General features: G+C 30.0%; 2 protein-coding genes across 3 annotated transcripts; both read right to left on the minus strand.

The window, feature by feature from the left end:
• Positions 1–3,650: 3,650 nt before the first annotated feature.
• On the minus strand, positions 3,651–13,393 carry LOC149887913 (uncharacterized). 2 transcript variants are annotated; one of them, XM_090088600.1, is made up of 4 exons: positions 12,980–13,393; positions 6,770–6,958; positions 4,105–4,296; positions 3,651–3,923 (listed from the first exon to the last, which is right to left on the minus strand). In XM_090088600.1, exons 1-4 carry the CDS (start codon positions 12,987–12,989, stop codon positions 3,802–3,804), a joined length of 513 nt encoding a protein of 170 aa, XP_089944726.1. In that variant the 5' UTR covers positions 12,990–13,393; the 3' UTR covers positions 3,651–3,801. The 2 variants fall into 2 exon arrangements, 1 of the variants encoding a protein (XP_089944726.1); XR_016452882.1 differs by lacking the exons at positions 3,651–3,923; positions 4,105–4,296; positions 12,980–13,393 and adding an exon at positions 10,316–12,959 and having other exon boundaries at positions 6,821–6,958.
• Positions 13,394–20,087: 6,694 nt separating this feature from the next.
• LOC149887914 (periculin-1-like) lies at positions 20,088–20,652 on the minus strand. The gene is made up of 2 exons (XM_090089216.1): positions 20,454–20,652; positions 20,088–20,296 (listed from the first exon to the last, which is right to left on the minus strand). The coding sequence occupies exons 1-2, from the start codon at positions 20,650–20,652 to the stop codon at positions 20,088–20,090; spliced, it is 408 nt and encodes a 135-aa protein (XP_089945342.1).
• Positions 20,653–21,429: the final 777 nt, after the last annotated feature.

Raw genomic sequence — 21,429 nt, forward strand, 5'->3', positions numbered from 1 at the left:
TGTTAAGTATAGCGCAATCTTATAAACAACTGAAATATGATAACTTTATTAAAGTTATACAGGGTGACCGGAAAGTTCTGTCAGTACTTCACAATCAATTTATTTTTAATGTAATATACATAAACTACTGAAATTACAGTAACAGATCAAGTAACATATGTAGTGTAAGTATACCAAGAATTATTCAAATCGGTCTCCTTTTCGGTCCACTGTCAATGATAATTGATGACGCCATGATTGTATGGCGGCACGAATTTTTTTTATAGAAAATTTTTCCCATTCGCAGATCATCATTCGTTTCATGGAGGCCAAGTTGTGATGTTGTTTTTTCATTTACCTTGGACTCCAAAATACCCCACACGCAAAAAGCAAGTGGATTCAGGTCGGGAGAGGACGGAGGCCACTCATCCATCATAGGAAATATTTCCTATGGAAACAATTCGTGCCGCCATACAATCATGGCGTCATCGATTATCATTGACAGTGGACCGAAAAGAAGACCGATCTGAATAATTCTTGGTATACTTACACTACATATGTTACTTGATCTGTTACTGTAATTTTAGTAGTTTATGTGTATTACATTAAAAATAAAGTGATTGTGAAGTACTGACAGAACTTTCCGGTCACTCTGTAAACAACTGTTTTATTACCGCTACAGTTCAAAGTTTCACAACTTCACGAAGAAAAGATCTTTATCAAAGATACTGATTAACTTTGCTAATTTAAAATAATCCTGGAACACTAGAATACAACTCTTCATATTGAAAACTAACAGTCTATTAGTTTACTTAAAAAGAATCTAAGATATCCAACCAATTATTCAGGTTGCCCATCTAAAACATCATTTTAATACTACTATTGTCACCATCATTATCAATTGAAACTATTTATTATTTACATATAAAACCTGTTTGCAGAATATTAACAAAAAAGTATCTCTCTTTCTCTCTATGTTTATACTCAGTATACATTAAAAAATTACTCATGATCAGATGAACTTTATGAACTGCAAATGAAAAAAACGTTCAGTTTCTTACGAAATTTAGCTTAACTAGCATTTTAGAAGTTGATTCTTTCGCAACTGACAATACATTTGGGAACAACTTTTCACCACGTGGCGAGAAAATGTGATCTCACCCAACAAGTTTCAAACTTGATGTTGTTGAGTTTGCTAAAGAAAATTTTATCAGTGTGACCCTCAAAGAAATTTCAAACAGATCGGCATAAAATTATATTTCATTTCAAATATATGGGGATATTATTACTTTTCCTGATTTATCCAATCAATAAACAATCAATAAACAAGTCCGCGATTGGATAAATCATAAAAAATAGCTAAAAGAATTTTTGACAGCGTATCGAAAGAAAACAAAACGACTTCTGGATTTAGATGAAGTCGACAACGATCTTGATAGTTGATCAGAGAGTTCTTTACTTTGTAAAAAAAAAAGAAAGAAAGAAAAAAAATTAATTCAACGTCCATTTTGAAAAACGCGATTGCACAAACATTTTTTTACTTTCGAAGTTGACGGAAGAATTTACCCAGGTAATTTTAATCAGCCAAATTCCAACGGAAAAGAACTTTTTAACAAATTTAGATTTTACGGTGATGGAACCTGGGTCCCGAAAATTATCCAGACGACTTAACCAAGTAAATTACCTGAGAAATGCAAATCTTTACAGAGTTGGGTATTAATGTTAAATTAAATCGTCTAAAATTTTTACAAATGTATTTTTAGTGTTACAAGGATCATTCATAATTTACTCGCATTTAAGCTAACTGGCCAGTTTTCAGCATTCGAAGGTGCCAGTCAACAATTTTAAATTTTCGGGAAATCTAAAACAACTTTCCAAAACAAAATTTGTTTCAAAAAATTTAACAAAAACCACTTTTAGCGTTGGATTGCTTACAATTGGACTGGTGTTAAAGCGGTTAGTATCTGGTTAAATTGCAAAAAAATCTTAATTTCAAAAAGATTTACATGATCATTAAAGAAATAATTTCTCCTTATCCCATGAGAATAAAAAGCAAATTACAAATCTAACCACTACATATTCGTTTTTAGTCAGTCAGACTAATATATTGATATTTTTTGTAAAAAATCCATGTATTTTATTATTATGTATTACATTAGTCTGACTGAATAAAAAAGCATTTATTACTTCGATTTATAGTAAATTTATGGGAAAAGTTCCATTTTTTAGGGAATTTTTAACGTGAATTTCTAGTCGCATTTTTCAAATGCGACAAAATATGACCTTCAAAATATTTTAATTGGTGACGTCAACCATTTAATATCGAATAAAATCAAGTGGTTTAACGAAATTTCAAAGTTTGAAAAAGAAGAAATAAGCTGGCGAGAAAATAGCGAAATTTTTTAAAAGTGTTCAAACTTTATTTTAGAAAGTAAAAAAACTAATTAAAGTTAAAGTATAAGAATAAAGTGAAGTTTTTCAAACTAAGTGTAAATTGTTGAGACCGCAGCAGGGTAAAAAAAAAAACAGAAAACTTCGTATATGCGCATTGCCTTTGTATATACACATTGTATATGATGTCGAAAAGATATGTAGAAGTCATCATCTCGAATCAAATAATGTATCTTAGATATTTTTAGTAGAAGAGACTTGCTTTGAAATAAAACGCTTTTTGCAAATATGTAGGTATGTCGCTGCATTTTTCCAATGTGGTGGCCTTCCTATCTAAAACCTGGTGAATTTCTAGAAACTCACTTCTTGTCTACTTGCTTTTTTTTATTTCAACATACGATACCATAAATTACGGATAAAATAAATCTAATAATGGCTGCAACTTTCGCTATTTTCGTATATTTTTTTGTTTTCACATAAATAACAACTCTTAGGAACACTACACGCAAAAACATATTTCGTCTCTTGGATCAAACGTTTCTTTAAAGATTAACTTTTTCTTTAAGAAGGAATAGAAATCACAAAGTTAAGTCGAATATCTTATTTTCTTCAATGAAAGTTGATTGCAATTAAAAGTTGATTGGAAATGAACTAGTATATGTCAACAATTTAAGAAGTTTTTAATTAGCGTTATTTCCTTGAAAAATAAAAATAATCATAATGCAAAATAAAAACATTAAAATAATTTTAATTATCTACTGTTTCACTTTTCTTGTCTTTTCAATTGGTGTATACTGTTTTCATAAGTATCACGTTCCACTACAGTGATATTTTAGTCTATTGCAATGCTTTCAATCGATTCAACTTTCCTATTTACCAGAGCTATTTTTACTTATGACCAATGTGCATGGCTGCGATAGTTATGAAACTGCGCTTTACTACTTCCGGAGCTCCATTTAATTTAACATGGATTAATATCACCGTTTTGGTGCCAACTTCCTAAATTTAAGTATTTTTTGATGAGCTTTGTAAAAGCTCTTTTAAAGATCAAATATTTCTTGCTTAATTTAGCGATTTAATTCTGGTTCGCAAAGCAAACCGTTTAAATCTGTTAATGATATTTCAAGGGGTGTTTTTTTGAAAAGTCGAATTCTTTTTTACTTTATTCAAAAGTTGTGACAGATGTTGACACAAGATAGCATATAAAAAAGAAATATTCCTCGCTGCAACTCACGCGCATTTTGCTAACACTAAATAAAAGAGAAAACACAACTCAAACATATTTTTCAAGACTGTTATTACGAGCTGGGTAAAAAAACATGATCAACGACTGCTCTACAAACTATTATTTGCCATACTATTTATAATAGTTAAAAATATAAACTCCAACTAATATTAAAAAGTCCAATTTTGTACAAAAATCTTTCGGTATTACGGCATAACACGGGTTTTCCTATTTTGACCACCAAGTTTCAAGCTTTTTCGTTTTATTTTTATCAAGTTTACAAAAACTCTTACGTCATGGTGTTCTTGATAGTGAGTAAATGTTGTTTCTATAAAATGTTAATTAAAAATATAATTAATTGATTATATAATATTAAATTTATATAAACTGATTACAAAAAAATAAAAAATAAATTGAAAAGAAAGAACGAAAGAAAGAAAGAAAGAAAGGAAGGAAAAAAAGGCACGCATGACTTAATTATTGTATAAAGTTTTAACAAAACTACTCACCATTAATCGCATCATTTTCTTTCTTTTTCGATGTAACCGACTGAATTGAATTTGGTTTTAAGAACTCAGGTATGCATGAGTACAACTCACCCCGAGCTAACGGATTAAGAACAATTAGACACACAAACAAAAACAGCCCTTGCAAGCTGTTAAACACGCAGAAAAACCATTGAAACACTATTGTCGCTTTTCCTAAAAAGTCAAACTTTACAGTTACTAGTCTTATATTTACACGGTAAAGAACAGAGCAACTGATTTGCAGATCCCTTACCTTAATGCAAGTTGTCTTTATTCTTTCCAAGGCTTAGAAACTTGAAATTTTAAACAGAAAACTAAAATTCAAAATCAACATTCAAGTTATGGATTGCGCAGGAAAATATGAACGGGTTGCGGACAGACTTTTGTATATTAGACAGCATTCCTTCTTTTTTAGCATTTACAAGCAGGTCTTAATACTATTATCATCACAAAGGAAAGAACAGCTAAGTTTATTAGCATGATACAGGCTGCCGGTAAGAGCAAACCAAAGTAAAACGGATAACCATTGACAGTGCAACTAAAACAAAAAACTGCTGAATTTAATGTCTTAAGAGCGATTCCATTTATTCCAAACAAGACAATTAGAATAAGGGGGTTTTAAACCTTGAAACCCTCTTATTCTAATTGTCTTGTTTGGAATAAATGGAATCGCTTTTAAGACATTAAAATCAACCCTGAAAAATTGTAGAATATGGTTTTTTAGCAATTCTTTTTCACTTAAATTTAGGGATTGTAAGCTAAAATTAATCTTTTTTTTCTCTTTGAAAATGTATCCATTATATGAAATATTTGTTAGAACAAAATTCTCATAAAGTGACAGTCAGCCGAACATTTTTTTGCTGGAAAAAAAAATAGTGCAAAACTTAGATGACTTAAATTTTAACTGAAAAATTAGTATCATTTAATTCATATTAGCATGAGTAAATTTAAATTCAAAAAAAAAAAAATGCAAGTGCTAATAACCATTTCTTTTTTTTAGAATTGTTTTATATTGTTCTTTTTTCATAATACCCTCAATTTTAACTAGGTCACTGACACCAGCTGAAGAAAAACATCCCCATACCATAACTGACCTACCACCATGCTTGATTGTCGGCACTAAACAATCTAGGATCATTTTTTCTTTTATTGTTCTTCTGATGTAAATTCTACATCTTTACCCAAACAGTTCAAATTTGGACTCCTTGGTCCATAGTACTTTTCCCCAGTCTTCTTCTGTCCAATTTTTGTGGTCTATAGCCCATTGTAACCTTTTCTTTTTATTTCCAATCTGCAGCAACGGTTTCCTGACCGCTATACGTCCAGAAAGTCCTGCTTGTCTAAGACGTTGTTTTGTAGTGGTTAATGGAATAAATTTTGAATGACTCCTATTAGAGGCTGAAGTTATTTCTGGGGCTGTAAGTCTTTGATTTCCTTTAATCATCAATATTATACTATTATCTTCTGCTGTTGTTGCCTTCCATGGTCTGCCAGATCTTATTTTGTCTTCAAAAATGCCTGTTTCTTTCCATCGTTTGATGGTACCTTGTACAGTACTTCTAGCAACTTGTAATTTTTTGCAAATTTTACGAACTGAATAACTTTCTTTATGTAATGTAACTATTTCAGAACGTTTTGCAACCGTTAACGAAGGGTTTTTACTCATATTTTTAATTAAATAGTCAAATTATAAAATTTGAAATTTTTTTTGAAGATTTTTTAATGCAACCATCATAAATACCAAATGAAAACTAAACAAAACTAAATATTCTTAACCATTTTAAACCAGCTATCATTATATTATAACGGTATATATTAAGTTAAAAAAAACAATTAAAAAACAAACTTATTTATATAAGTTCAAGGTCAGTAATACCCAATTATTGACCTCAAACTTACATAAACACTTAAAATTAGTAAGTTTAAGTATTATAAATTAATATTATTGATTAATTTAATTATACAGGATAGATTTTAGCTTTTTATATAAAAATATCAAGTGTCCGGAAACTTTTGGCCTGCAGTGTACATCTTTTTCTTGACAGCAATCCTGCAGTAAGAACTTAAGGATTGAAGACAAATCATCAGCTGACAATGGAACTAGCAATAAAAGATGCAAATAGAATCTACACCTTCATTCAAACTGTACTATCTTTTATGAAAAAAAACATAAGAAAGTTAATGAAGTTTAATAAAAATAGCAGAAGCGTACAATCTGATAAAAATTATAACTATTGGTTTAACAAGCTAAAAATCTTTGTTTACATAAAAATTTCACATTTATTTAATATGTACTAATAACAATAATAACTTTAATAACAAAAATAGTTTTAATATTTACCAATCATGGCCTTTTCTTTATAGCAAAATTACATTCATTTATCACCTGGTTAATAAACAGGCTTCAGCTTTAAAGTAATATTAACTTTTATTTTGATAATCCCTTTTTGTATAAATTTTACTACATCAATTTTACATAGAATTTAAGACCCATAAAAAGGATGGAAGATAATTTTCCCAGAAAAAATAATTAAAAAATTTGACTTTTGAATAAATTGGCAATTGCTAGAAACAAAATTTAAGTATTTCAATTTTGTTAAAACTGTTATAGAAATAATATGAATCTATCAGGATAATAAACTTATACCTAATTTGATTTTGCAAATATGAGAAGCTTCACAATTGCAATTAAAATCATTCCATTTCCCACCAAAATATATTGCAGCACAGTCTCCTTCAAGTAAATTATTTGGCTCACTGTTATCCCAAAAAGTAAAATTCAGTTGGGAGCTATCAATCCATTCAAACTTGCCTTCCTCTATTATGTCATTCGAACCTAAAGAATAATTTTTTAAAAAAAAACTTAAAAATATATTATTTACACTTTGTAAGCGGCTTGATAGAGAAAAGTTCAAGCATCAGATATCAGCAAATGAAACACTTTTCTAAGCACAAATTTCAAAAATTATCCCATGTAAACTGTCTAAGAATCAATTAAATGATAAAAAATGATCAATTAGCAGTAATCACCTTTTAGTATATTACATTTAACTTTATACTTTAATTTTAATTTTAAAAATACTTACATAGGAAAGTCAAGTTTGAAGAAAATAAATGCTGATTGTGTTTCTAAGGAGAACTAGACATTAAGTGTAAATTAATAGAAAACTATTTAACTAAATGGAAACAAATTGATAACATGGGAAATGCAACCAGTATACATCCCATTGTTTGACAATATGCTTCATGTATTTTGAAAAGGTAAAACTGATACTTCTACAACAACCATGTAAATTATTCTTATCTGAAGAGTATCATTTTTAGCAAGTTTTTTTTTCAAAAGCCAGTTTTTACAAAGTTTAAGATCTTTTTTTTTTCAATGTAAAATGCGTATGTACTAGTTGCTTTGTTGTTTTCAACTTTTAAGATTCTTCCAACATGGAAAACCATTGTAACTATTTTAAATGAAATATTTATGGGAAAAAAAATGTTTTTGTAAGCATTTTTTAAAAAGTTGTGAATTAATGTCTAACAATTTTTCCCTATTAATTACCATTATTACCATTACTGTAACATCAATTACCTTTTAAATGTTTCACCTTTAACTGTCAATTTGATAATATCATTATTTAAAATTATTTTATTTCTACTGATTATGTGCTGATTACATGACCATTATTCATTAGCATAAAAGATGCATATAATCCAATTAAGAAGCAAATCAATAAAAAAGTGAACAGTGATTCCCAAAATTTGATAATTTCAGAGAATTTTAGACCAGTTTCACTAAGTACCATTAATTTACACATTACTTTTATTATGATACAGATTTCAGGTGAAGCAAGAAAAAAATCAGTTTAATATGTTATTGAATTGAGACAAACAATCATTTAAATCTAGCAATCAAAAAAGATTTTGTCCCTACAAGCCTAACCAATCAAATATGCATGACATTTTATTTTAAAACAAAGTGAATCTAGAATACCTTTTAAACTAAAAGTGCAAGTCAAGTTACAATTGAGAAATAAAGCTACCACAACACACAGGCTCTTAAAAATGGGAAAGGCATCTCAAAGTAATATTTTTTTAAGTCATTTTTTTTTAGGGATAACATGATAAAGCACATAGCATTAGGTCTAAAAATAATAACTTTAGCCTTCATCTCACAATAATGTGCATTTATGATAGAATAAAAGCAAAATCTCTATCATATATCATGAAAATATAAAAACATCAGCTTTTTATTTCACGTATCCTACTACCCCTTGGATATCCTGCTAAAGTCTAATGTGAAGTTGTCAAAAAACTTTTGAGCAACGATATATCATGAAAATATAAAAACATCAGCTTTTTATTTCACGTATCCTACTACCCCTTGGATATCCTGCTAAAGTCTAATGTGAAGTTGTCAAAAAACTTTTGAGCAACGAGTTAAGCAAATTTTATTATAATCTCATCAATCGTAACCATAACAAAAATAAAAGAAAATTTCTCCCCTCTGTAAATATTACAAAAATTTACGGTTTGTGATTTTTCAAACAACATTAGGTATGAAGGATGTTAATGTAATAAATATGAAGAATATTTTTATTGCTGAAGAAGAAAAAAGATCAGGGTTTTAAAAGGCAAATGAAATTCATAAGTATTGGTCAATAATTGTAAAGAACTTTAAATTTGAGGGATTTTGTTTGCGGCTGGTGGCACATTGATTTACTGAACTTTTGATTTCTCCTGTAGAGTAAGCTAAGTTTCTATCGTGAACCAAGTGGTTCATTCTAGTAATACCTAAATTGCAAAAATTAAGAGGCATTACTAATTTACTTTGTTTTCAATTCTTTGAAAATATATTGAATTTGTGCTTCGCTTACTCATTAAATTCTTCATTAGGAGAGTATTGCATGTTGTAGTTAAAGCAACTAAGTACATTAAAACATAACTTTGTTACCCTTACTTTTTACTTGTCTGCTTTGATTGAATATTTATAAAACAGCTTATTTACTTTTTACATGAGTAACATGGCATTCTGTTAAGTAGCATCTCCACTTCTCAAGAGCTTCAAGTTGTTTGTTGTTTATTTTGGCTTTGTTTAATTAAATAATACTTTTTGTCATTCCTTTGTACTGACTATAATTTGTGCTCTGAAAGTGATACCTTCTTAATTTCATTTTTAGAGGCCATATCTATTGCATACAAAATATTGGAAGAATGAGGTTTGAAGAATGAACTTGGTAGCCAATTTTAGCCAGTTAAAACAATTTTATTTCTCTAAATCTTTAAAAATAATTCTTTGAAAAAAACATCACAAAAATTTTGGACTTCAATGTACAAAAGAGAAAACATTTTATTTTGATTTCATGTTTAAAAGTATTTTTTTTTAAATCTAAAACACAAAACTAACAACAGTAGGTGCCTCATAGACTAAATTTATTTAACTGAGACTAATTTGTTATTATGATGATGATTTAGAATAGTTGAAACTGAAGTGAGAAATTTTTTATTGAGAAAATAGCAAACTCAGAAAGAAAAGCTAACAACTTATGCATTATTACAAAAATCTTGTTAAAAAGGTCATAATTTGCTTTCTTTTTTACCAAAACAGATGCATGTTCTATGCAGGTACAAGTGCCAAAAATCCCCAATTAGGTGAGATCAGGAACAAAGTTATTGTGTTTCTTATCAAGTTACACAATCATGTTTGGTTGTGTAACTTGATGAGAAACACATCAACACATGAGACTGCTTGGTAGTTCTTAATGCTAGTTTTTTTTGTCAATGTTTAGAAATATTATGTTTAGGTATAACAGCAATTAAGAATTGTGTAACTATTAAATCAAGCTAAAACAGCATGTTTCCTTGTCTTAAAAGCATGCACAATGCTTTATAAATCATACTTTATGGATTAATTGCAAAGATTCTGCATCAAAAATTTTCTAAAATCAGCAATATTACATTAAAACTTAAATAAAGTGCTTTAGAGATACAAATTGAATTATTAATGGCCCCATCTTTAACAATAATAACAACAAAACTAAATGTAACATTGAAAAACTCATAAATATAAACTTGAGAAACATTAAAACTTTACAACTTTAAAAAATGATGACAATTACATTACAAAAAAAAAAAAAAAAAGAAATTTTCAATTACATATTCAAAAAAATAACATTCTATCATTTTCAAAACATAAAATTACCTGGAAGTCAATAGCTAACACATTAGTTTTCACTCCAAAATTTTTACAAACTGCTTTGTTGTTTATCTTGGTGATTTTCTTGGAAGTTACTTCAAGAAACAGCATCATTAGTTTCATTTTATCAAAGTTTCATTTGCTTATCAATTCATGGTAATATTCATGATATTTGTCAAGCATAACATTAATAAATTTCTTAAGCATTATAAATGTAACATATTAAACAAAAATTAAATTAAAAACATTCTTTTGTGCTAAACCATTTTAATGAGGATATTAATACAACAAAATATCTTAAACTAATGCTAAAATAGTAGAGACAAGACTGGTAACCAGAAAACCTAAAATCTTTTAAAAACTTCATCTAATGTATATCCAAAAAGCTAAAATTGATTGGATAACAGCTGTTTCTGATCTGTAAATGTTTATTGTAAAGTAAATATTTGTGGATTGAAGCATTTAATAATGCTTTTATTTTTTAACACTATACTCATTGAAATCATCAAATACACATACAAAAATATATAAAAATAGAAAATCTATGCATAACAATCCAAGAGATCTCTCTTTTGGTAGAAGTTATTTGCTGCAAAATAAAACTATTTTCTTCTTCACTTGTTATAATAACTAAATCACCACCAAACTTTTGGCAAAAAATTCATGCATCAGCCATAACATATCCTCATGTCTCTTTGTTAAAAAGATAACAAGAGCCAATAAATTCTTACCAACCAGTAGTGTAATTATCACTGAAGGACAATAAAAAATAAGAAATAAAACCTAAAAAATATATATAAAACCTGAGATAAAAAGTATAAAACATAAAAAATAACCAGATATATACACTGGCCATAAAAAGGAGCCTGTGTTTTAATTGAACTAAAATTGGAAAAAGAATTGTAATGGCTTCCCTGCAGACATAACAAAACTGAAATCATGCTGAAAGCAGTTCTTTCACCATCACTACGTGCATCATTAGGTCCTAGTATTCCATTATTTAAATGATCTCAGTTTAAGAAAGTATTTGACCAGGTAAAAGATTACCCTCAACAAGAAAAAGATGCAATGACAGCCATAGCTGCAAAACAGATGATTAAACGCTAACCTTGGATTGATTACTGTAAATTATTGCAACCTACAATAATTTTGGTAGTAACTACTCCACCAGCTGGGGTAAAATTCAATAAACCAGAAGCTTATCATGGTGCAATCTTGGGTCGCATAATAAATTTAATCAAAACATGTTTAAGTAAGAGTTTAAGATATTTGCATGAGAAGAGAAAGCATTAAGAAATTAATTGGTTGTCTGTAAAAACTTAAATCAAATATTGGCTTTTACAGTAAGTTTAAAAACCATTGCTTGTAACAATCAGAAAAACTAATTGCCTTGTCTTTCTTTAATCATGGTGGCTATAAGATGAATTGAAAAATGATACAAACCCTCTGAATATTTTGTAAATTCAAACGCAATGTCATTTTCTAAACATACTAGGAATTTCATCATCATTTCTCAATAAAAATGTTGAGGACTGGCCAGTGAAAGAAAGTTTCTGGAGTGCTTTCACAAAACAAATTGAATATTTTTATTGCAAATTATGAGAAACATAATAATAAATTGGTATATTAGGCCTGGGGAACATCACCTTTAAAAAAAAAGTAACAATATGCTTGTTGTACCTCTTAGGTGAAATGGAAACTGATAATTACTTCAGATGTTATGACCAACCACTAAGTATTGATGTTTTTACTTTAAACTTTGGCATTTTAGATATCTTCTTTAACAAAAATATTAATTTGAGAAAGTATCTCATCAATTTTTTTGAAAAAAAAGTTTTTGATCTCATTTTTGCCTCTCCCATTTATATATCTTTGTTTACTTAAAGAGGATGTGCATTTAAATACTAAAGAAAGAGATGCTTAAATTCATTACAAATGTAACATAAATGTATGAGAATGATAAAAGTTTTGGTCCATAACATATTTAAGTAAAGCAGTGATCATTGGAACTGGTCAATGCAAAGTCATATAACTTTTTTTTTTTTTTTTTTTTCATTACATTTGACTACTAGCTATTAGAACATTTGCTTGATATAAGAATAATTAGCCATAGTTCTTTTATTGTTACATTTTTATTGGATACAAGACAGTGGTACAACTAAATTTCTTTGAGCTTAGTTAAAAAAAAAATCAAATCCATAATCTATAACTTTCTTCTATAACTTGATTAAAAGTATTAGATTTTCAATTTACATTGCTGAGCCCCAGAAAAGCTTCATAAATAAAGTCAAAACAATTTCTCAGTTTAGTTGGGAAACTTATAAATTGTTTTAAAAGATCTAACTTAATATGGAATGATGAAAATACAAATGTTTTTGCTAAAGTAATGGTTGTTTTTATATCATAACAGTAAAAAAAATTGTTTTTATATCATAACAAATAGAAAAAGAATCTCAAACCAATGAGATGATTGGATAGCTGATGAAGCAAATTTGGATAGTCATTTGTTTTTTTATATTTCGCACTTAAGCCTTGATTAAGAACAAAACAGATCAGCGTATGGTACATGACAGTTTAAAAACAAATTTCTGGCTTCCTGCAAATTTTTTAGGAAGTTACCTAGTTTTAGGAAGTTACCTAGTTTTTTAAGTAGTAAAAAACATCAGTTACATTTAAACATCAACACCAGGTAGAATATAACTATGGCAGCTAAAATCAAAGGTATTTTGATAAAAAACCTCTACAACAAAACTAAAGCTCTAAATTAAATTCAGCAGCGTTTAGCTCAAAAAACTTAAATGAAATAAAAAAAATTTTGAATTTTGATTAATTAGAGCGGTTATAATTCATATCAGATTACTCAACGGTCTCCCCTCTGAAGGAATTGCGTTGTCACAACCGAAATTTGTTTGAACCTTTGCACTGGAGACTTTTTTGTATGACCTAAGTAACTCGAGCGCACTTTTTTTTGCGAACGTGCACTAAAATAACTGATTTCAGAAAATAATATTTTTAAAAATGTGGCAAAAGCTACATGCAAATTTCAATAAAACAAATAGATGTGTTTAAGAATTTACCGTGTCGACATATTGTCGCCATTCGAGTGCAAAGGAGTTAATATATACTTTTTTAAATATATACGTTAATGTACACTGTATTTTTACATATTTTTTAGATATAGTTTTTTATTTCTGAGTTTACATTCTGAAAATAAAAAAAATAGCATGCGATGTTTAAAAAACTTCCAAGTTCATTAGACATTTTATGCTTGCATTTTAAGTAAAAGATATTTAATTAAAAAAAAAGTATTCATTTATTTTCATTATTTTTCCCTATTCAACGTTATTTTTAGAGACTGGGGCACAATAAAAGTTAATGTGTAACTGGTTGCATAAAAAAGTGGTATAAAAGTTTAAAAAGGGCTTAGATAAAGAAGGTAAGTTAACCCAGCATTTTTTACATAACTTCATACCACTACCAAACCAAATCATCTTCAAGAGACTGTCTTTCTGGAATTATTTTACCAAGTTTGACAGAGAAGAGGATAAGATTTCTAGCTCTAGCGGAAAATTTGGTTTTGCTGAGTGCAATAACTGCAAAAAGTCATTAAGATGTCTCAAGGTAGCTCAAATAAATTTAATCGAACAATAAGAGCCTAGTAACGAGAACAATAACAGCCAATAAAGAGCCAATAACGAGAACAATGAGATCCGAGTAAAAGCGTAGTGTAGTGGACAAAAACCATTTGATGTTAACACACGTGTCATTGTGGCTTTTCGTGAAATGGGTAGAGGGTTATCATCATTACAAAAATTTTGTTTATTAATGAATATGAAGCCACCTATGAACAAAAAAAGCTACAATAAAACTTTATACAAACTGTTAGATGTTTATTAGAGTTTAGTTGACCAGAATATGAAAAATGCTGCTAATGAATTAATGCCTGCAGGTGAAACATCAAAAGACATTATGTGTAGCTTTGATGGTTTATGGCAAAAGCATGGTTTTACTTCAAATAATGGAGTTATTTCTGCAATTTCAGTTTAAAGTGGTAAATGTATTGACTTTCAAATAGAAACAAAAACATGTAAGTTATGTTAATTGATAAGCTTAAAATAATAGTAGGTTGCAATCTACATAACTTTTGTCTTATAAATGACTCAAAGCGCATTTCTAAAGTAGAAAAACAATGTACAAGTATAGTGAAATAAGGATGCAAGAAACTAAGAGCTGTACAAAAAAGTTTTTGTGATCAAAGCGAAACATTAGAAGGTGCAGTTTATGGAAGTGGGGAGTTTTGAACAATTTTTTTTTTGTTTTTAATTTTAAATTGAGTTTTTCTCAAAGTCATCTTTTATAGCCTGGCGACGGAGATATTTTTCTAACCGATAACCGATTTGAATTGAAATTTGGCATACTTGCTTCTAACGCCTGTATTTGCAACCTCTACTAGAATTATGTTTACAGCTAATTGTGTTCCACTTTTGTGAGTTATTTTGTGTTCTCAAATATCACCAAAACTTCCAAATATGAGTAAAATGCATATATTTTGACTTTTTTTGCTCAAAATCAAAAACTTTTAGTGTATGTTGTAATTGCATAAGTAAAGGATCACAAGCCAAAATTTCAGTTCAAATTTATTTACGGTTGCTGAAAAAACCCTGTTGCCAGTTATTCATTTTTAGGCTTTTGTCTATCAATAATTATGCGCATAATTAATTTTTTTAAATTTTAAAATTTTTCATTTTATTTTAATCATATTATATATGTTATGCACTGTTAAAGATTGAAAAAAAAGTTGAATAACAAGATTTTTTTTAATGGTATACTACCACCTTAAGATGTCTCAAGGCAGCACCTGTGGAGTTAAAACTTGTGTTGCTACGACTTTGAAATTATTCCACTGTCGACTAAATCTATTAATGTATTTTTCAAAGTCGACTAAAATCGACTAATACATTTTTAAAATTGACTTAAAATCAATTAAGTCGAAATATTTGAATATAAAATTTGATTATTACCATATACTTTAATGTTGCTTGACAGCTTATTTATTTGAATAAACAAACAAAATAAAACGGAAATTGCAATCACAAAGAAAAGAAAAAAAAAAAGACACGGATGGGCATTTTATATCATTTTTCATAATAATAAAAGCAAAAAATTAACAAAAAATTTAACTTATAAAAACAGTGGCGTAGATAGGTGGGGGCAGATGGGCGGCTAAAGGTTTTTTGTGGAGCCAGATTTATAAAACTATTTCGCATCCTTAACTGAGTAACATAATACATTACCTAATATTTTGTTTTAAAAAGCATCAACTAGTTGCTATAATATGAAAAAATAACCATTAATGAAGCGGTGCTACAAACAGTAAACTAAGAGTTAAACTTATGTGACACAGCAAATTAGGTTCAATGTTCAGATATTTTGGTTGAATTTAAAAAAACCGCTTTGAATGATGTTCTAACGCATGGCTCAATCTTTACAAATAATTTATCTTTACAAGATAAGCTACTTATAAAGATATCTCTTTACTAATTAACATCATAACAATATTAAAGATTGATAAAATTAAATCAAGTGAAAAAATAGAAATAAAGATGTTAGGATGATTTCCCGACTAAATCGACTTTTAGTCGATTAGTAAGAAATATAAAGTCGATTAAATCAATTATTCGATTTTTCAAAGTCGACAGTTTCGACTTTCGACTAGTCGATTTAGTCGAATTCGATAACAACACCAGTTAAAACTCACTTAAAGTGTTTTACTCTTTTACTATAAGTTACTATATTTTAAATCTCAGTAATTTTGGGTAAATGCGGTAAAATCCCCAAAAACCCTTTTTTTGATAAAAAAAAAAAAAAAATTTTTTAAAATTACTCAAAACAAATCAATGTGTCTTGTGCTTCTAACATTTATGATTTATGAACTATCTATCTTTATTGAAAAATTGTTATTTGCGGCATTTTTAACATTTATAATCCCACTATTTAATTTTAGATCCTACCACCAGCTTATCTTTTTACCAGATGCAAAAAGCTGATAATCAAAAGAAAGTGAAGAGACTTAAGAAAAGAGGGATGCTCAAGCAGAGGCTAATAAGTCCCGCACCACAAAAGGATGATTTGGGCCTGTTAATAAAAATAAAGGGGTTGATAGACTCCCCCAAGATGCATCATCAAGTCGCGAAACAAAAATTGAAGACTTAACTAAAACCATTAAGTGGCCTCCACAATGTGCACAACAGTTGGAGTTTGATACCATCCTAACCAAAACACTAGTCCTCTCTAACCTTCCGTTTCACGCTATTGAAACTGCTGGCTTCGAAACGATGATGTATTATCTTTGTCCACAAGTCCAACCACCTTATCCAAATACAAGCTACCAAATATTTATCACAATCTAAGACGTGATGTAAAAAAGCAACTTGAGAGAGACATTCCGCATTGCGAAATGACAGCCTTCATAACAGATAGATGGACTTCAAGAAACGGTGATCTCTTCGTTTTCCTTACAATGCATTATGTTACTAAACACTTTAATCTCAAAAAGTTGTCTTTGGATTTCCAAAACGTCATTGGGAGACACACAGGGGTTCGTCTTAGACAAGGATTAGATAACGTGATTCCTCGAAATCCTGCTCTTTAGAGGGAAGACCTTTACAAAGTGGCTATTACTGATGCTGCGGCTAATATGAAAAAAATAATCATGGAAAGCAAAAAGATCAGTGATCATCTAACCTGTGCCGATTATCTGCTCAACACTTGCTTAATAAAGACTGTAGAAAATCAGAAGAAGTCAATGCTATAATCAAGAAATGTAAAGTACTTGCTCAAAAGACCCACCAAAGTTCACTGGACTGGCAGAGCATCAAGTAATCGTGTGGAGCAGCAAATGAAGAACCAGTCAAGATTATTCAGCCAGTGGTAACAAGATGGGATTCCAGCTATATGATGCTTAAGTCTATCCTCAGATTGAAGATTGGTTTACAGGTTGCACTTAAAATCCTAGACAAACCAGATCTTCAGAGGTTGACTGCAGATGAGTTAGAGTTCAATAGTAATTACATCATTTTACCGTTTCTAGCTGAATGTAAACTATACTCTGATTCCTGGTCTTCAGAAAAACAGGTGACCATGCACAAAGTTTAAAAAGACATTAAATCTCAGCTTACTTTAAAAAAGAACCGTAAATGACATTGAAGAGCGTGACTTTCAAGTTGCAGAGTGCCTGCACTAGTTCAACAAAGAATATGAGAAAAGTCTACCTAATAATTGCATTGCAGTCAAATGCTATGATGTGGTTTCACCTCTGCACCCAAATTGTAGAGAATATACACTCAAAAATATATCAAACAGTGAGGAAAGGAAAGAAGCTACCATCAAGGTTTAGGTTGTCGACCACCCAACCACAATCCAGTTCTACGAGTCTTTGGATGTTGATCAACTTTTGCTTGAAGCATCAGACCTTGATGAAGATATGGATCTAATGGACCTTGAGTTTTTGAAAGACAGGAGGCAGGTTTCAGCGCAGCGCCCTGAGGCATCACAGTCAAATCAATCCAAGATCAAGCCACCCTTGATGCTTGAATGTAAAAAATTTCAGACAATTGCCGTATCTGAATGGGATGTGGATAAACTTATATAGCGGAAACAAAATGTAAATGATTTACCTTTGCTAACTGGTCTGACTAGAAGTTACTTGTCTATACAAGTGACTTCTGCTTCATCAGAAAGAATGTTTTCAATAGTAGATAGAAAGAATTTAGACAATGTAGAACGAAGAAACAGTAGCATGTTAGTTTTTGTAAATAAAATTTACACAAGAGTTCCTTCTAACCTAAAAGATTAGGAGAAAAATTGTAAAGAGCAACAACAGCTAGAGCTAGACACTCAGGAGAGTCAAGGGACTCTTACTCAACAACAAAGGTATGAAGGGACTCAAAGTGAAGACCAAATTGAAACCCATCTTTGTTAATTCCAATAACACTTCAACAAAGACAAAGTAGTATTAGTACTAGCAAAAAAGAAAAAATAGTTAACATGAGGAACGCAAGCAGGAATGAGAATAAGAAAAAGAAGTACAGAGTATCTGAACTTGCTAGTCTTTTAATGGAGACAAATGAGTTATATTATGATTAATTTTTTATTAATAGCTTGCTTATTCAAAATTATAAATGTAAAATTTATAATAGAACTACAAATGACAATTTAAAACAACCTTGTCTAACATTACGGTAAAACGCAAGAAAACCGGTTAATAGTGATAAAAGCGGTAAAAAGTGATAAAAGCGGGAAATTTGCATTATTACGTAAAATTACCGCGAAAATTACGTATTTTTATACATTTTACGCTAATTTACAAATTTTTACCGCCGGTGCAAAAATGCCAATGCTTAGCATTAAAGTTACATTCTTTGTAAAGAAAACCTTTGTAAAGAATACCGCATTATGCTTGTGTGGTGGTAGCCTTATAATATTCTGTCTCCGTCAACAAGTAGCCCTTATATATAATTGGCGGTCGATGTAAACACTTGAAGTGGTTAGAAGTGGCATGGTAAGTATTTAAATATTATGTTTCTTACAGGTGTTGCATACAATATTTTCAACTTTATAGTAAACGTTTGAAGAAAAGAGAACAAAATAGTCCAGTTTCTCTTGTCCCTTCCCCTCTGTCCCCCTTCCTCACCTTACCACTTCCATTATATATATATATATATATATATATATATATATATATATATATATATATATATAAATGTATATATATATTCATATAAGCTAAAAAGTGAAAGAATTACGCAAAAAAACAGGCTTTCTCTTACGCAAAAATATTTCCATTAATTTCAGTCTTATTAACAAAAATACACAGAGTTTTTGAGTAATTTATGCAAAATTTCTCACGTCAAAAAACTACTGCATATTCTAACTTTAGCATAATAATGGAAACTTTTAAATGTGGAATAATTGCAGATCACAGATGTCTATTTTTTTAAACAAAAAGATTTGTCTCCGAAAAACATAGAGCTACAGAGTTTTTAAAAACTTCAGTGAATATTAAGTGATTTAAATAATATCTTAACTTTTTTACTAAAATTAAGCACTAAGCGAGGTGAGAACATTGTTTAACATTAATCAAAATACAAAAATCCATCAATTTGAAGAGGAAACATTTGTCAAATTGGTAAGTTTACACTAGAGCAAACTCACGAAAGATTGAGTTATAGGACCTAACAAAAAGCGCCCGTAACTTTACAAAACAAGAGGTTGAAAGCCTTAGCATTAACAAAAACGAATGAAAAAGTTTATTACAAGAGACTTTAGTATTCTACCCCTTGTTTTTTAGAGTGATTGACTTCCATTCAAACGTTGAGATTATTTGAGAAAAGCATTATGATATTTCCAATATTAGTGGAGAAGACGTTAACCATTCGTTAAAAAAATGCTAATGAGTAAATTAGTCATCGACCAAAATTTGTTTGTCATCATCACAAATGAAGTTTAGTTTTAATTAATAAAAATTGAACGTTATGTAATACACGAACTTCTCCAACTCTAAAAACAAAAAATGCCGACAAAATTGGCACACAAAATAAGCCAAAATAAGAAAAAATTTTTCTTTTTAGGTAAATATTATTAATATTACGGCAAATATGACAAATTTTTGCGTAATTTCAATATTCCGTAATTACGCACTTTTTTGCGCAAATCTAATAAACAAACGAACACTGCTCAAAACATTATGACAACATTGCATTTTTAGACAAAACTACAATCAGTATGGTCGCGGTGGGCATTCATCATATTTTCCGAGGCATTGTCCGAGACCACGGTAACCAGCTTTGGCGCAAAACACTAATCCGTACGGACATGGCATGCATATCGCTCTCTTGTTGACACATGCCACGTAGCCAGATCGAGGCTCGCTGTCAATAGCGTAGTTGCCGTCAGCACGATAGATGCAGTCATTTGTAACGTCGACACCTAAAGTTCAAAGACAAGATTAAACGGTGAGCTTCTTTGCTCAAAAACAAAAATAAAAGTTTACTGCGCTCTAGTCGACACGCAACTAGTTTAGGAAACAAACACGTGACATTCTCAGCTAAGCTTTGCTGAAGCAAATTCTGAAGAAATCTCTTACCAAGACAAATAAAGCGTTTTGGTTGGTAGTCTGTTTTCTTGGGTTCGTAGTCAATTTTCCCGTGTTCGTAGTCGGTTTTCCCGTGTTCGTAATCGGTGTTCTGGTGTTTGTAGCCGTCGTCTTGATCTTGCGCTACACGCACTGCGTTTGCTGTGACAGCCAGAACACAAGCTGCGATGAAAACTATCTTGGTTGCCATGGTTGTCGAGATGTTTGATGGTTTTTTGAATTCGCTTGAGCTTTTCGTTTGAACTTGCTTGTGTTTGCGAAGCGCGTTTTTATAAGCGCTTTTCAACGAACAGTTGAGGAAGTAACAACTGCACTAATTTGCGAGTAATTTGCTACACGAGCGCTGAAAAGTAATAACGAACTAACAAGTGCTTCGTTTAAGGAAACGCGTTTTGTTTCTGCGAAAAGTTTACGTCACCAAAATAGTTTAGCAATAGGTTGGTGACAAGGTACTAAACCCTAACACAAGTGTTGATGATTGAGTAATGGAGTTGTGTGACATTGTGATAAACTGCAAGATCAAAAATTTATTTCAGCTTATCGTAGTATGTTATGAATCAAGTATCTTACTAAAGAAGCGAATCTGCCATTAAGTATATAACTTAAGAAGTAAAAAGAAAGGAGGTAAACTGTAAATACAACGGGGTATAATAGTTTCTAATGCTTTTTATTTTTAAACGTACGGAAGAAATACGGGAAGTATGAACGGGAGAAATTTCACTCCTCGTGAATGAAATGAGAAAAACAAAAGAGGAGCGCAAAACTTGCAGTGATTAAATAAAGTTTTACTATTTCTATCGTACATACGCATGTTGCTTCCCGATAAAACTTTGGTATCTTTACGCATGTTGTAATGTGAACGGACTATTAAAAGAAATAAAACACTTCCTTTATTGTTGATTAAACTTTCTTAAAAGCTAGATGCTTTAAGTTCATTTTACAAAGCTTATTACTAAAGTAAAGAACA

The sequence above is a fragment of the Hydra viridissima genome, unplaced genomic scaffold, assembly GCF_058129835.1.
Source record: "Hydra viridissima isolate aposymbiotic clone 2 unplaced genomic scaffold, HvirCarnegie_v1 scaffold_5, whole genome shotgun sequence".
NCBI lineage: Eukaryota > Metazoa > Cnidaria > Hydrozoa > Anthoathecata > Hydridae > Hydra > Hydra viridissima.